The sequence below is a fragment of the Trachemys scripta genome, chromosome 16 (genome assembly GCF_013100865.1).
Source record: "Trachemys scripta elegans isolate TJP31775 chromosome 16, CAS_Tse_1.0, whole genome shotgun sequence".
Classification (NCBI taxonomy): Eukaryota; Metazoa; Chordata; order Testudines; family Emydidae; genus Trachemys; species Trachemys scripta.
The window spans coordinates 12,873,337-12,890,759 of record NC_048313.1 but is presented as its reverse complement, the minus strand read 5'-3'; the positions used below and the strand labels follow the sequence as shown (position 1 = coordinate 12,890,759).

General features: G+C 56.8%; 1 protein-coding gene across 1 annotated transcript; it reads left to right on the top strand.

The window, feature by feature from the left end:
* Positions 1-1,355: 1,355 nt before the first annotated feature.
* C1QL4 (complement C1q like 4) lies at positions 1,356-16,115 on the top strand. The gene is made up of 2 exons (XM_034792857.1): positions 1,356-1,919; positions 15,936-16,115. Exons 1-2 carry the CDS (start codon positions 1,356-1,358, stop codon positions 16,113-16,115), a joined length of 744 nt encoding a protein of 247 aa, XP_034648748.1.
* The last annotated feature ends 1,308 nt before the right edge of the window (positions 16,116-17,423 follow it).

Below are 17,423 nucleotides of genomic sequence, written 5' to 3'. Positions count from 1 at the left end.
GGGGAGGGAGGGGTAAGGCAGTAATAGGAGCCAGGAGAACACCAGGGCCCAATGGGGCCAAGCAGCACAAGCACGGAGGGGTCACCCATCCGCCGGCTCCGTGTCTTATAGGAAGAGACGTGGTGTTTCCAGGCATGAGCCGCGTCTCCTCCCCAGCAGCACGTGGGGACGATGCCCTCGGACCCCCGGCCCTGCCAGCCTGCTTCTCGCTCCCGCAAACGCCCAGGGAGCCAGGCAGCTATGGATGGGATCCGACACTCCACGGCTCCAGGCACCCAGGGCTCGCGCTGAGCCAGGCACCCGGGTGGCTCTGCTTGTCTTCGAGCGACTTTCGGCCTCTCCCGCCACTCAGACCTGCCTTCGCGCACCCTCCCAGCTGGGCGCCGGGAGAGCTTGGGGTGGGGGGTGCCAGGGAGACGAAGAGTGGGGGGAGGGCCGGAGGTTGGGATCCCTTCCCGCTAGTGTCTTGCTGCACAGAGATGATGCCCATATGATCTGGCACGAGGAGAAGCCTGGAGCTGCCACGGTCACCAGCTGGGTTCTCAAGAAGACAAGAGGGGAAGACAAAATATCTCTGTAGCTATCTCCACACTCACACTCCTCCCAGCTATCTCCGACCCCCCCCCCGCCTGCTCCCGCTCCCGTTGCTGCTGCCGCCGCGTCCAGTGAAGTGCGAGCAATCCGAAGTGTCGACTGGCAAGGAGCGAGCATCTCCGGCGTGGTGGGGAGAGGTAGCGAGGGAGGCAGAGAACACGGGTGCCTCGCTCCTGGGCAACTTGGCGGGAACTTTCCTGTCCCTCAGAGCCGAGGCAACAAGTGAGGAGGCCGGCTGCAGAGAGGAGCGAGCCAGAGGGCACCACAGGTCACCTCCGTGGGCACTGAGCCGGGCTGCGCTCGGCGGCACCGAACCGGGCTGTGTCCGCGGGCACCGAACCGGGCTGTATCCGTGGGCACCGAGCAGGGCTGCGCTCGCCGGCACTGAGCCGGGCTGCATCCACGGGCACCGAGCCGGGCTGCGCTTGCCGGCACTGAACCAGGCTNAGCCGGGCTGCGTCCACGGGCACCGAGCCGGGCTGCGCTTGCCGGCACTGAACCAGGCTGCATCCGTGGGCACCGAAACAGGGCTGAGTCCGTGGGCACCAAACCGGGCTGTGTCCACGGGCACTGAGCCAGGGCTGTCTCTCCTCCACTGACTCTTTGGGGGGTTCCGGATCCCACCCGCCACCCACCCACCAGGCTCCGTCTCTTGAGGAGCTTCCACCATTACATCCAAAAGCGAAGACGACTTCCTAGCCCTGGCCGCGTCCAGGCTGAGCCGCAAGAAGAGGGTGATCGGCGCGGCCATCGGGGTGGCCATGGTGCTGGTGCTGCTGGTGGCCATCCCGCTGCTGGTGCACAGCTCCAAGGCCACCTCGCAGTACGAAATGTTGGGCAGCTGCCGCATGGTCTGTGACCCCTACACGCCCCAGACCCACGGGGCGGCCTCCGCTGAAGCCAGCCAGGAGCTGGCCGTCATCTCCCCGCCCCCGTTCCTGCCGGGGGGCAAAGGGGACCAAGGGAGGAAGGGCAAGTCTGGGATCCGGGGGCTGCCGGGCCCCCCAGGGCCACCAGGCCCACGCGGTCCGGCTGGAGAGCCGGGCAGACCGGGGCCGCCAGGGCCACCGGGGCCAGGGCCGGGGGGCTACATCCCGTCCTTCTACAGCCCCAAGATCGCCTTCTACGCCGGGCTCCGGAAGCCCCACGAGGGCTATGAGGTGCTGCGCTTCGACGACGTGGTGACCAACGTGGGAAACTACTATGAGCCGTCCAGCGGGAAGTTCACCTGCCCCCTGCCCGGCATCTACTTCTTCACCTACCACGTGCTGATGCGCGGCGGCGACGGCACCAGCATGTGGGCCGACCTCATGAAGAACGGGCAGGTAGGAGAACGCCCCCCCATCCCCACCCCGCCAGGCCTGTGGCCTCCACCTCCCCCAGCAACCCGCCCCTCTCCCCACTGGCTCCGCCCAGACCATTGGCTCCTCCCACCTCCCCTGCAACCCGCCCCTCTCCCCACTGGCTCCACCCAGCCCACTGACTCTGCCCACCTCACCTGCAACCCGCCCCTCTCTCCACTGGCTCCGCCCACCTCACCTGCAACCCACCCTACTCCCCAATGGCTCCGCTCAGTTCCTGGCTCCTCCCACCTCACCTGCAACCCGCCCCTCTCCCCATCGGCTCCACCCAGCCCAGCTGCACTCCCCCACCGGCTTCACCCACCTCACCTGCAACCCCGCCCCTCTCCCCACTAAAATTAATGGAGATATCCCATCTCCTAGAACTAGAAGGGACCTTGAAAGGTCATCGAGTCCAGCCCCCTGCCTTTCACTAGCAGGACCAAGTACTGATTTTGCCCCAGATCCCTAAGTGGCCCCCTCAAGGATTGAACTCACAATCCTGGGTTTAGCAGGCCAATGCTCAAACCACTGAGCTATCCCTCCCCACCCCACCCCACCTGCAATGCCCATTGGCTCCTCTCACCTCACCTGCAGGTCCCAGCTCCTGCCAACCCACCCATGAAAGATGGTAGCTTTACCTGCAAACCAGCCAAACCTACCTCCAAGCATACGCTCCCCGGCTCCACCCTGCCAATGTGCACACCTGCCCTCCAACCGGCCTTGCCAGAGCTGTGTGGGTGTGATGGATTCGGTGCTTTGGGGAGGGGAAGGGCAGCAGTGAGGGTCTGATTCCTCAGACCATCCGTCCATAACCCCCATGTGGGAAGGGCTGCCTAGACCCCTACAGACCTGTACAAACAGGGCACATTCTAAAATCCAGCGACTTCCTATGTGTACCAATAGAAATGACCCCTTTACACGCACTGGGCTATAATCCTTCTATTCATAATGGTGTTTCATTATTAACATTGGTAATAATAACATTTATGTACTGCAATGCTCGGGGTATTGTTTAGAGAAGGCCGCTGACTGTGCGGAGAGTTTTAAAATATATAAATATATTTTACATAGATAGATAGATAGATAGATAGATAGAAGGGTGGTGTATGGGGATGATAGATAGAAGGGGTGCAAGGGGATAGATAGATAGATAGACGGATGGGGGGGTGTATGGGGATGGATAGATAGATAGAAGGGGTGCATGGGGATAGATAGATTAGATGGGCGTGTATGGGGATAGATAGATAGACAGATGGGGTGTATGGCAATAGATAGATAGATAGATAGATAGATAGATAGATAGCTGTGGTGTATGGGGATAGATAGATAGATTAGATGGGGGTGTATGGGGATGGATAGATAGATAGAGGGGGTGTATGGTGATAGATGGATGGGGGGTGTCTGGGGATGGATAGGTAGAGGAGGTGTATGGTGATAGATGGATGGGGGGGTGTATGGGGATGGATAGATAGAGGGGGTGTATGGTGATAGATAGATAGATAGATAGATAGGTTCTTTTTGAAAGAAAAAAATAAAGAGTTTAAAAAATTGAAATGCAAACTAGGTTCATTTAGCTGGTAACCCTCCGGTTCAAGAAAGTCCCTTTAGGTTTGTGACCCAGTGTTGGGGTTAGGGTTAGTCGCCAACTCCTCATACCAGACACCTTGGCTTGGGATCCGACTGGTTTGTTTGTATTGTTCCTAAAGTAAAATACAGAGAACAAGAAAGTCTGGGCAAAGCAATTCAGTTCTATTCAGTCCTTCAGAATACGGAGGGGCAGGGTTACCCGTTCCTTTAAAAAATGAAAGCAAATGTCAGAGCATCTGGAATCCAAGAGGCATTTATTTTGAAGATAGCCGTGGGCTATTTTATTTGTAAAATATTGTGTTATCAGAGTCAGGGCGTTATTGTAGCAATTGTTAGAAGAAAAATAGATTTCACCCCTACCCCAAAAATAGCACAAAAGAAGATACAGGCACCCATCAAAGGAACACACAAACACACACACTCCTTCAGAACACAGAGAGATGGGTTTGTAAAGTTGAATAAAATGTGGGGGGTTGGTGTGGGAGAGAAGTTGTTACATTTTTTCAGATTTAGAGGAATCAGAATACCGGAGATGGGTTTTCAAAATAGGCTCCGTGCTGAGCAAAAAAATCAAATCAGATGTGAATATTCATTGATCTTTCAAGAAGAGAGATGTTATAGAAGTATAAGCAGTTATTACGTGTGTGTGTGTGTGTGATATATTACATATGGCTGTTTGTGTGTGTAATATATGTCATAATATACTGAGAGTGCATAGGTGAATGTACACGTCTAGCGGTGATATTTATTAAATATACATTCGGTGTGTGTTTGTATAATACGGAATGTACATCAAATGTTTAACAGTTTATATAGAATCGTCTATAGTCTAATATGATTCTGTGCACACTGTGCAGTATATTATAAACACAAACCTACTGTGTGTGTGTATTATAGCTACATTTCAGTGTCTATAACAGAAATACTTTACAGAATGTATGTATCATATTTAATAGTTTAGTGGTGTGTATGTACAGAATTAGAAACAAACATTTTGTGTACATATATATTGCACAGAATGTATTACACACAATCCTTTGTATGTATAGTTCTATATTAAATCTATGTGCACAGAATGTTGAAGAGTTTATATGCATTTCAAAGTGTCTCTATAGCACTAAATACTATTCTGCACATAGATTTACTATATTGCATATGTTGAAGTGTGTTTCTACAGCGATACGGTCCATGTTGATAGATTCACACTCACAAAATTTCCTCTAAAATCCTCCCAAGTCTCCCCAACAGGGGGGATAAAAACCTGAGATTTTTCATCCCTGGAGAATCATTTGTCTTTTTCTCCCGTCCTCTCCTATTCCGCCTTCAATAAACTCATATCAAATCTTCTCCTCACCTCCACATGCTTTATTAGCATCTTCTCCAAAGCGGGGTCTGGTGCTTGAAAATCCGCTGCATAGAACCTGGCCCAGAAACAAACAAAAATGCCCTGAGAAATATTGTTTATTTCCTATTTTATGGGGTTGATTTTCACACGCCCAGAGAACCTCGCAAAGGCCGGGATTAAGATATTTAGTATCAGGTGATTCTTTTCTTTTCTTTTCTTTTCTTTTCTTTTCTCAATAAAGAAAATCACTCGACAGTTGAGCTAAAACGTAACCGTTTAAAAGCTCAGCCCGGATATCCTCCATTTATTAAAGATAAATAAGCCATTGATCTCAAACTTTAAATGCATCCGCCTCACCCTCCCACCGGCTGCCTGAACTCATGAAAGCAGCACCTCGGAGAAGCCGTCTGTTGTGTCTCTAGAGCGAATCAATAGACATATTTACATTTGATCGCCAAGCGTCTCAGCAAATGCTTTAGCCGTGGGATTAGCAGGCGCTAACGCCAAAACCCCACTGTTTTCTAGATCAGCAAGTTCTTTTCATATCGCCGCTCACACCGCAGGGCCCGATCCTGAGCTGGTGCTGACAGAAGCCCATGGGCCTCCGTCTCCGTGTGTAGCCGGGGGCCGGACAGTTCTTTGCCTGTGTCAGTTTCTCTCCTTTCCTGTCCTGCGTCACAGCAGCGAGGTCTGCACTTGGGTGCTGGGACTGGCTTTCTCGCCAGCTACCACCTCAAATGAGTCTGGTGTGAAAAGTTCCCGTTCGGCTCACCCTGTCCCCTTCAATCAGCAGAAGAACCCGGCCGTTAAAATCACTCGTCTGGCTCCCTGCCAGAGGGGCCGCTCAGTACCCCTGGCTCTTTGGACAGCATCTCGACTAGATAAAACGCTATGGATAGTAAATTCTGATCATCCCCGGGGCCAGAATTGTAGCTGGCGTATGGCTCCATTAACTTCAGTGCTGACTGACACCGGCTGAGAGTCTGGTCTGTCTCATCTTACGCTGGGGTTCTGTTCCGCGGTCAGCGCGTAAAGCGAAAACCGCGTCTAGTCAAAATTCCATTGAGCGTAATGGCGGGCGGAATCGCCGCACTACAGGAACAGGATTTACATTGTGATTTTTCTCTTTCTTGTGTGTTTCGTTTTTGTTTTTGCCGACCGCGTAAAGCTGAATTCATACGTTAAGTGCCCGTAAGATGCGACAGACCTGTATATTAAAAACCCATCCTAGCGCCCACCTAGCTCTCACAGCTCGGAAATCTGGGCGCATTGTCGGTTTGGCTGGTTTATTCCTCATTTAGAAGAAAAGCAGCGGGCTGAAATAACTGCTTGGAAAACGGCCCCAAAGGTGGGGTTGACTTTTTTGAGCGAGATGAATAGTGCCACTTTGGGTGTATCTATGGGGCAGTCACATCTTGGGACAGCTCCTCTCTCCCTCTGCTTGCAAACAGGAGGAAGCGCCTGGTTAGTCAATAATAAATATCAGGAGGACTAGAAACGGACAGCCCAGCTGGTGAGATCGGTTCATTCGACGAGTCCCCGGGGACCTGTTTGCAGTCAATTTGTCAGTGGGTTTGGTTTTTTAATTTTATTTTTAATACCAAAACACCCTCCTGTCAAACAAGATCAGACGGGAGACGTCCCCCTCCCTCACAGACACCCCACTCGGCCTTTCCGTCTAGGTCTAATAAACGCCCGCTTTACTTTTTATTTATGTAGCTTATTTTACCAGGGAATTAAAGCCTTGGTGGTATTTATGTCCTATTGGCAAGACAGTGGCGGGCAGCTGTTGTAAATCCGCCCTCAGGCAGTCAGATGGGTGCTGATGGGCCCTTAGAGAGACTCACAATAAAATGTTTTTACCCATTGCCTTCCATCACTCCCCCCTGCCCAGCGCCACATCCCCCAGGATCAGGCCCAGGGAGGCCACGGGCTCTTACCAGCTAGAATTCCTCCCCCCGCCCAGCAAGCCACGAACTCCCTTCCCCCTGGAAAGCCAGAAGATACTCCAAGCCGCCCCCCACCGGAACCCACCGTTTTCACCACACCTTTCCACGGCTCATGACCACACACGATGGGTCAGTGCACCCCAGGGGTGGGAGACTGGTGGATTTCGGAGGCAATTGTGCCATGCCAGAAATTGTTTGAAGTTGCTAGACACAAACACACACACACGCAGGTTCGAGACGTGTGCCCTTGTCATGGCAGGGTCAGGTTTGGGGAAGGAATCTGGGCTCGGGGGGGGGGATCCCGGAGCGATCCCTAGTGGATTGGCCAGGCTCTCCCTTCCTGAGCTGACCTGACTAGAAATGGGAGCCCGGGCCCCAGTGACGCACCTCTTCCGCCAGCTCCCAAGTGACAGCCGTTTGGCCCAGCGTGTCTCAGAGCCCAGAGCCTGGCGCTGCCGAGCGGTGACAGTTTGAAGGAGTGAGATTTCAAAGTAATTACAAGCCAGCTCTGAGACGCTGCATCAGGAGGGAGCAGGCCATGGAGCCGGCCGCCCCATGGGCGCCAGCTCCCACCTGGTCCCTGTCTGACAAGCATGGAGATGAGTTTGCTGGGCCTCAGCTGAGCTCCTAGGAAGGGACGCAGCTGTCCAGGCCGGTGCTAATTGGCAGCTGCAGCAAGAGGTGAAGGATTAAATGGGCCGTGGAGATTTGACCCCGGCCCTGCCCCTTGTGTACGTCTCTCAAGGTCAGGGGTGCTGGCTTCAGGCCCAGCCGTCCCCGGGGGCGGGTACCCTCCGCTCGCAGCAACGCCTCCGGCCCGGGAGGAAGGGTCTGCCAGAGGCCCGCAGCGTGGCCCCAGGACGGCAGCGTCTGGCTCCCCCCGGGCGGAGGGTGCAGCGCATGGCTCCTTGCCAGGCTCAGTAGCGTCGGCCTGAATTTACACACGAGGAAGAAGACACACAGGGTGTGTGTGTGTGTGTGTGACTTGTCTAAGGTTGCACATTGACCTCTGGCAAGGGCCTCGCTCAGTTCTAACCACTAGACACCACTCCCCACCAGAGCAAAGAGCAGGACCCAGGTGTCCTGACTCCTAACCCCTGCACCGAGAGCAAACGTCTCTAGCGATGCAGAATCAAGAAGAGACCTTCCTGGGGGCCAATTACCCTCTGTCTGCTGTGGCCAGGGTCTCCCATCTCACCCCTTCGTCTGCCACCCGGGTTCAAGGAACCTGGGGCCGGCTCCAGGCTGGCAGATCTCTCCTAGAGCCCTGAACTAAAGGAAAGATCCTTCTACTTTTGCAGAAGACGTGAAGCTACAATATATACCCCCCCCCCCAATAGTTTCTGCCTCTAATTGAAATCTGCCCCAGGAGCACTTCGAAGCCACATTCCTCACTCCGGGTAGGCGAGAAAACGCTAGAGGAATTACAGTCAGTTCATCAACAAGCAGCAATTCCTCTCGACTTCTCTCCAGAGGAATTTTAAAAGCACATATACATTCCCCCCCTGCGCCGCTCGCAGATACACTGTCAGAAACCCCCCCAGGTCGGCCGCCCTGCCAGCTCGGGCTGTGAGCCTGTCAGCAGCCGGCTTGTGAGCTGGACGGCCGACCGCTGAGGGAAAGCCGGGTGAGTCAGCAGGAGGTGCTCACCCCGTAAAGACAGCCAGCCTCCCAGACCACCCCAGTCTGCCTCCCTAAAACGCCTTTGGCGGTTGCAAGGGGACGAGTCCTTGTTCACAGCCTGTCCTAAACTATCGGGCAGTCTTAAACATCTGCCGTGCTCCACCCCAGAGGTGAATGCCTTTCAGTCCTGGTAAGCGATCCCTGTGCATGCGGCTTGTCACTGTTAAAGAGCTGCTACGCCCCACCCTAGAGGCAGCTGCAGTTCAGTGCCGGCGGAACGTTGCATTTCAGCCGATCGCCAACGGCCTCCGTCTTGGGGTGCCCAGCGTGGGACGCCGAGCGGTAGATTTGCCAGGTGCTGAGCCCCAAACTGGCTCTCGGGCCTTAGGTGCGATCACTTTCTAATCCACCCTCTGTCTAGGGGATGCTGGATCCCTGCACCATCGCAGTTCCTGGGCATCCGTGCAATGAAAACCGGCGCATCAGGCACCAGCGGCGGGGCCTGTGACCAAGGGGGTTTAGGGAGGCAGACAGCAGTTAGCGAAGCTGGAATGACCCCAGCGCCGGGGTTACAGCCCCAGGTCTGCCAGCCAGCGTCTGGGCCAGAGGAATGACGCTAGTTCCCGCAGCACAGCGCCCCCTAGCACCACGCTGGCGCGGTGGGGGGGCGGCGCTGACCTAGGGGGCAGGGCACCTCTTATGGAATCAAGGCCTGGGCTGTCGAGGTCTCCTGTCCATGTCCTGAGTCGGGCCGGCCCTGTGGCGTGCGAGATCTGACTGGCTCACGGCACAGGGAGCTGTGGGGTGGGGAACCTGCAGGTTAGAACTGGGGAGTTGGAGCCAGGACGTCTGCCTTCTATTCCTGGCTCTGCAAGTCACCTCCTGGCTCTGTGCCTCAGTTTCTCCATCTGTGCAATGGGGATAATTATATGGCCCAGCTTTTGCTGTAGGGTAATTCATTAAAATTGCCTCTTTTGGGGGGAAGGGGCTTTAGTCACATAACCCCCAGCAGCGCTGAATGGGAAATAGCCCCCCCAACTCCCAGCTGACCCAATGACCCCCCCACCCAAGGACAAGCTCCCCCCACTCCAATCTGCTCTTTTCTTGGGTTCTGGCAACTGAATCCCAGCACGAGGAAGAGGAAAGTGACAGCTCCCAGACAGACAGACAGAGGCGCCTCTGTGTGTGTGTGTGTTTGTGTTAGATGGGGTGTGAGCATGTGTGTTAGTCTTGTCTCTCTATATTTGTGTTATTCCATGTGCCTTTGGATTTGTGTGTGTGGCCAGGGGTGTAAGAGGCTGTGGCTTATGTATTAATACTAAGAACACCCAGCTCCCCTCTAGCTCTTCCCAGCAGGAGCGCGCAAAGTGCTTTACAAAGGGCAGTGTCATTATCCCCATTATACAGATGGGAAAACTGAGGCACCAGAGGGCATGACCTGCAACAGTTAGCCAGCAGGCCAGTGACAGAGCCGGGAACAGAAATCAGGTTTCCTGAGTCCCAGCCCAATACTCCAGCCACTAGGTCACACTCTGGACCCCATGAGAGACAGTGGCATTTTAAACAGCTGCCTGTGACGGGTGTAGGCAGAAGACGGGGCGCTAGAGAGACGTGCAGCACCAAAAGGGCACTTGGGGGGGGCGGATTTAGTGGAAAGCGGTTTTCCCGTTTTCCTGTTTTCACCAAAATGAGTCGGGTTTTGCTCACCGATGCTTAGAATAGCCCCTGAAATCTTGGGGTGGCTCAGAACTTGTGGCATTCGACGTTATCGCGTTACCGACAGACGTCAGAAACGCCGTCGAACTGCACCGAGGGCTAGAGCCGGCAACATTTTTCGGCAAAGAGTTTAGTCTCCGAAAAATGCAATTTTGTGACGAACTCAGCAAATACTTTTGCCCCTCCCCAAAAAGGGGGTGAAAATTTCTCAACAGTCAAACAAACTGTTTTTCACTTTGACATTTTCAAAACAAAACAGTTCCACGTTTGATTTCCAAACCGAGGTAGTTTGAAATTCGCTGGATTGAACTAAAAATAAAAAGGTTTAAAAAACACCCCAAAACTAAACCGAACCCAAAAACTAACCGCCGAACCAAACAAACCAGTTATTTCCCCAGGTCTGCGTCAGGCCGTGCAATGACTTTGTGGGGTCTGGCGAAGCGTTAACATCTGTGGATTTCTGGGGGGTGTCTGTAATTGTGTTACCAGTTTCTTCCTTCCGCCTGTACTGATGTTACTATCGGGGTGCAAAGATGTGCGTTGTTCAGCGTGTCAGTGTTGGTGTGAATGTGTGGGAGTTGTGTTATGCTCTGCGTGTGTGTGGTTCTGCAGGTCTCTCTCCCTGGGTGGTATCATTGAGTGTGTGTTTGTAGGTGAAGGGAGGTGCAGAAGCGCCTTGTATTATTCTACAGGAGAGGGGTGCAGGAGCCAGTGTGTTTGCACGAGGCGAGGCCTTGCCTGAGGCCGCATGCCAGGGACCCGCCGGCGGGCTGGAGAAATTCCAGCGAAACAACAAGAAATCAATCCCTCCCATTCACTTTTCATTTGGAGAGCTCAGCAGGCTGTTAATCTCTCGGCCCCGCAGGAAACGCCCCACGATGGGCCCTGGTGGTTTTATTTTTGATTCTTCAGAGGCGGGGGTGGGGGAGAAAGACGCCGGGGTCGGCCTTTCCAGGGAGTTGGAGTGAATTTCATGCTGAGCGACCCAGAGGCTGACCCGTCGGAGCCAGGACAGCAGCAGGGTGACCTTTCCCCAGTCTACCCTGGTGCAGGAAAAGGAGAGCTCAGACTCTGGGGGAGACAGCAGCTCTGCCACTGATTGGCTGCGTGTCCTTGAGCAGGTCACATGCCTGCTCCGTGCCTCGGTTTCCCCAGTCGTAAAATGGGGGCCATACCGACCGCTCGCCCTCCTGGGGCGCACTTGTGAGGTGAAATTCCTGGGTGTTGAGCAAGGGCCTGCTGCCGCCGCCACTGAGCTCTCCAAATGAAAACGACGAGAGGGATTGATTTCTTGTTTTTCGCTGGAATTTCTCCACCACGCCGGTGAGTCCCTGGCATGCGGCCTGGACGCCGGGAGCCTGGCTCGGTTCACAGAGGGCTGCTCCACGGCCCACCTCCTGCGCAGCATTCGGACGGCGACCGAAGGCAGTGGTGGAGCCCGTGGGAGGAGCGGAGGAATCCAGGCAGAGCCGGATTCAGAGAAAGGGACCTAAATCCACTCCATAAAGCTCTGTCCCTGGCAGGCGGAGGCCGGCCTCTGCGCATGGCCCTGCCATAAGCCGCCTGCTGGCACTTTGATCCCTTTCTGCGCGGTGACAGGCAGCCGGCGAGCAGAGTTTATCCCCTGCTGTGGCAGCTTGATCCGCGCAAAGGCTTCGGCCCATTGTCAGAGATTTTCTAGCAGGGGCTCAGGGGACCCCCGGACAGCTGAAGCGAGGAGGCTGGGGGTGGGGGCAGGGCGTGGGGCGACTCGCAGGCACTAGCGGGGGGGAGGCAGTGCAGGGTGGGGGCCCGGGGCCCACCGCGTAGAGGGGCAGGCCGTGGGGACCAGTGAGCTGGAGGGCAGGGCAGGTGCCCAGGTGCCAGCAGAATGCCAAGCATCCCCTGCTGCCCCCGGGGAAGGGAAACCTCTGACCGATTCCCCGGAGATCAGACGGGGGCCGGTAGCTGCAGCGGTTTAAAGCAGGGTCACCCCAGCCTGCCCACAGCCACTCGTTCGACAGCACCTCAAACCCAACCGCGTTAACGGGACGGGGGTTGGGTCACTGGGACACCTGGCCCCAGAGCGACTCGCACCCAGTGTGCACCGTCCCCCAGCAGCCTCCCTCTGGTTCTTCGCCCGACGACACCCCGTCACTTTCGCTCTCTGTAGCTAGTCACAGCAGCACCCAGGCGGGATTCCCGCGTTTGAGAGTCACATGCACCCCAGGGAAAGGTGACAACAAAGAGAACAAACAAGCTACAACGCCCCTCCCCCGGGTCAGACCCTGCAAACACCTGAGCACCGAGACAGTGGGAGTCAGGTGCCTAAATCCCTTTGAGGATCAGGGCCAAGGAGGCGTGGGAGTATCTGCAAAACTCTGCGTGTGCCCTTCCCCCCTCCCTGCACTGGTTAGGTTTTGTTTTACATTTCCCGGGCTGTATTAGGAGTGTGTAAAATCTATTACTGGGAGTGATTAATAATGAAAATATGACGATGATCAAATACAATTATCAACAGACCTTAATTATATTTCCTATTAATATCCTAATGGGAAAAAGTGACCACTGACCCGAGCAAATTCTTTGAAAAACCCCTTCCTCGGCGCCTCGGCTGGGCTTGAGAGTTGCCTCCCTGCCGTTTTCGGGCTCTGCGGCGTGGTTGTCGCCAGCTCGGGCCCAGGACATTAGCAAGGTCGGGTGGGCGAGGTCACAGCTTTATCGGTTTGGGCTAGAGCGGCTGAGCGGGGCTTGCTCCAGCCTGGTCAGACGCCCAACGCTGTTTCTTAAAGGAGCTGTTTTGAAATTCATTGTAACTCACGCAAATCCTTGAACCCCCCCCGGCCCCGTCCCAGAACGAAGCGCTGCAGCCGCCGCACGCTCCAAACACAACAAAGAGGTCGAATCGCGGCTTTGAGAGCAAAGCCCGACGCATCCTTAAGCAGGGTGCTGCGCCTGGCCCCTCCCTAGAAACCCACCTTCGGCGGCAAGGCCGGACTCGTGTAAATCTGGATCGGGGCTGCAGGATCGGGCCCCATGAGCATCAGACATGTCTGTTATTTCCCCGGGCACCAGCTGAGCTCACAACCCCTCGTACCAGGGGCTGCGCTGACTCGGTGAGAGCCAGGCCTGTCCGCAGAGCTCCCCATGCAAACAGAGGCAGGGCTGGGATCTATCCCCTTCGGGTAAAAGGGGGCCGGAGAGATTAAAGGGACTTGCCCAGATCTCCTGGGTCCCAGGCCAGGGCCTGTCATGAGCCCTGCTCAGCTCCGGCAGCAGAGCTCCAGGAGAGTGCGGCATTCGTTATCAGGACGTAGCACTCCTCTCAAATACCGTGGGGTTCAAATCCTGCCGTGGGCGAGCAGGCCTAAGATCCACACGCATTGTCACACGGAGGTTCCCTCGGATCCGTTATACCCAGAGCATTAGCACCGACGCCAGCCTGTTGGACACGCCGAACCAAGCTCCATTCACACAGCTCCTTCGGAGGCTGGCGTTCGGGAACAAACGAGGGGGAAGAGCGCGGCCCATGGGGAGGTGAAGGGAGCGCTGATGTTCCCGGGACTGGAGGGTGGGTGTGTTCCTGAAAGCCCCAGCTCCTGGAGTCAGGAGATCACATGGGATCTGGGCTTATGTGACCAGGCCGGGGGAGGGGGATGCTGGCGAGGCTGCCTGTCTCTTGCTGCTAATTCTGTTGTATGCTAACAATAACCCCCGTCTCCAATCAATGGCTGTGTTAGTGTCTGAATGTGACACCGTTAATGATCATCTAGATTCATAATGCAGTGCTTATAGTCATTATATTTAGCACTCTACGTAATTAGTTCATAATTAATAATCAACAATCATATAGTGAGTCTATGATAGTTATGTGGGGTATTACATAATCATATAGTGAGTATATTCATTATAGTTGTATGGTGCGGTATATAGTAATACCAGACTGCATAAATATCATTACTATCAGCTGCTAATTACGAACTGATCTCTCGCGTCACAATGGAAGTGTATGAATTCTATGTACAGATGATATAGAGATGAATTATGAACAGTAACAATATAATGACGATCGAGCATCAGGATCCCAAACGAGGCGTGGGACTGGCCCCCACCCCACCAGATTGTGGGATGGTTTTTAGTCTCTGTTGAGTTTTGCCGACCCGCTCGCTCGTGACAATTGCTGGTTCTAGATCTCCCCAATATATTCAGGGCGATGAGTCCGGCCCGCGCTGCAGGAGCTTCCAGCTTCTCCCCAATCCCCTAATTAATCAATTCAGCCCCCCCAGCCCCACAACTGCCCCTCCCACAGCCCAGCAATTACTTATGCCCCCACATCAGTTCTGCCCCCTCCCAACCTCACCTCCTGCAGCTGCTGGGGTCTTTACCCCCCTCTCCCAGGCCTGGGATCCCCCCACATGTTACAGGGAGGAAAGGGATGGGGGAGGGACAGACTGACCCATTGTTCACGGGGGGGGGGGAGGGGAGAGCAGCTGGGCTCTTTCTGTTCTCTCCCCCCAACCCAAAGCCCCTCTTGGCTCCTGGGTGGGAGGGGGGAGAGCTCTGCCAGCCTCCAGCAGCCATCCTGATTGGCTGCTCGTCCTCAGGGTGCGGGGCAGTGGGGAAGGCCGCCAGTCAGATGGGGGGTCCCGCACCCCACAGCGGAGGTTCCCAAGGGGGCTGGAGTCCCCAGTGCCGAGGCTGCCCTGGTGCTGGGGGAGGGGATTAACCCACAGACCCACTGCCTGGGGGGGGCAATTCACCCCCCAGACCCACTCCCCAGGATGGGGGCAATTCAGGCCCCCCCGACCCACTGCCCAGGGCAGGGGGTGATTCCTCCCCCTCCCCCCAGCCCGGGACGGGAAGGTTTGAGCTCAGGGTGGGCCCTGCGCTAGTTCAATCCCAGCTCTCAGCCCCTGGCCAGTGCTGGGCCGGGGTTGGACCCTGGTGGTCTCCTCTCACCTTTCAGGCGCCGTGAAGATGGAGGCCAGGCCTGCGGCCGCCAGGTTCCTGACTTCACCGGGGCCAAGAGGCCAGTGGAGCAGATGGATCCACGCCCTGAGCGCGTCTTTGGCCAGCGCTGCCCTACCCCACCCATCAGTGGCTGGGGGGTGCCCGGGTGCCATGGGGGAGGGGTGAATCGCCTGAGGCCTCCCATGTGTGAGCGAGTGCAGGATCGGGGCCCACCCCACTGATCTAATGCACTGCGCCTCCTGCCTAGCCCCGGCCAGCTGGAGGAGACCGAAATTCCCGAGTCCTTCCATACCCGCCAGGAGCCGCTTGCCTCCCCCGATCCTCCGGGAGGCCTTTGGTTCACGGTCAGCCTGTTAACAAGGGAGCCGGGCAGGGGGCTGGTCAGGCCCTGCCCCCCCCCAGCTGGCTCAGGGAGGCTGCAGGTTTCCGTGGCGACGGGCAGGGGTTCGGGGAGGGGGGGCGGCCCGTTCACAGGGGTTTTGGATGCACGGGCAGTAGCCAGCTCGCGGGGGGGGGGGGGGGCAGTTCCCCCTTCACCGTTTGCTTGTCGCTCCATTTCTCTGCCGTGACCTTTGGGACCTGCACCGTGACCCCCGCGGGGCCCACAACGCTGAGTGGGGAGGGAGCGTGGGGGGAGACCTGCCCTGAGCCAGACAGCAGGAGGTCGCCCCGGCTTCGCACCGGCACGAAGGGCTGCACATGGGGCAGGGGATGGAGAGTGGGGGGTCCCCTCAGATGCAGCACTGCCCCCCCCAAGTGTCCACTAGGGGCAGCGGCTCAGCAGGGAACCCCCCCACCATCTAACTCTCCCCCCCCGTGTCCCCCCAGGTGCGGGCCAGCGCCATCGCCCAGGACGCCGACCAGAACTACGACTATGCCAGCAACAGCGTCATCCTGCACCTGGATGTGGGGGACGAGGTTTTCGTCAAGCTGGACGGTGGGAAGGTGCACGGGGGGAACACCAACAAATACAGCACGTTCTCCGGCTTCATCATCTACCCGGACTGAGCCCCTCTGCACCCCCGGCCTGAGCCCGTCGGCACCCCCAGCGTTGCCCTGGGACCCCTGGACTGAGCCCGTCTGCACCCCCAGACTGACCCCCTCTGCACCCCCAAGCTTCATCCCGGGAGCGCCGGACTGACCCCCTCTGCACCCCCAGTGTCGCCCTGGGGTCCCGGCCTGAGCCCGTCTGCACCCCCAGACTGACCCCCTCTGCACCCCCAGCATCGCCCCGGGGCTCTGCTCTGGGAAATGAACTGGACAGACCCCCGGGCTGCTGGCGGAGCGGGGGGCTGCGGGCGGCTGGGTCTAGGGGTGCAGGGGGAACTAGGGGCTTAGGGCATCTGCTCTGGGCCCCCCAGCCATTACCAGCCCCTGATGACATGGGGGGGGGGGCGGCAGTCGGGGGGGAATCAGGCTGCAGTGGGGGCCCAAACCCACTATCAGCTGGGGGGAGGCGCTAACCATCTTCTTGCAATTGGCAGGGTTGCTGGGTGGGGCCCATGGGGGGGAGACCCTGGGAAGGGAGGGGTCAGGCATGGATGTGGCGTTGGGGTGGGGGGCTGCAGTTCTGATGTGGCTGGTCTTTCCCCCCCCCCCCCCGGCCCCGCCCCCCCCCCCCCCTGGGGGGGCGGGGGGGCCCGGGCAGCCTGGGCAGAAAATTCCCCCCCCCCCCCCCCCCTTCCGGAGCCTCCCAATCTTAGATGACTTGACCCTCATCCAGAGCTGGGTGGACATCAGGGGGGACCTGGGAAAACAGCCCCCAGATGCCTAACAGGTCTCGCCTCCTCCTCTGCTCAGATCCTCCCCCCCCCCCGCCAGACACCCCTGGGGCAGGAGAGATGCCCGCCTTCCCCCTGGCATTGGGGTACAAATGGGGCATCCCAGCTCCCCTCCCAGATCACTGCCCTTGTACAGAGGCCCCCCCAAGCCCCCAAAGTGGGGAGAACCCGCCTACCCCTCATCTCTTCTCCTCAGATTATACTCTGCCACCATCCGCAGCCCCACAAGTGTCTTGCATGAAGGGTTGTGGGGCGGCCCTAGATATCGCTATATATAGACTGGGGGGGTACCCATTTGGTGCTGCCCAAGGGATGGCCTCATGTCCCATCGACTGGCTGACGTGCACCTGTCTGTATATAATATAATCTCGGCACTGCTCCCTGCTGGAGGCCATTGGAGCTGCTCAAGCACGTGTCATAGACCCTGTATGGCTAAGGGCCGATGGCGAGTCCCTCTCCCAGTCAGCCTTCAGGAGCGGGAGGATCCGAGTCCCACTGGCGTAATAGAGAGATGGGCGTGGCTGGGCCAGGGGTC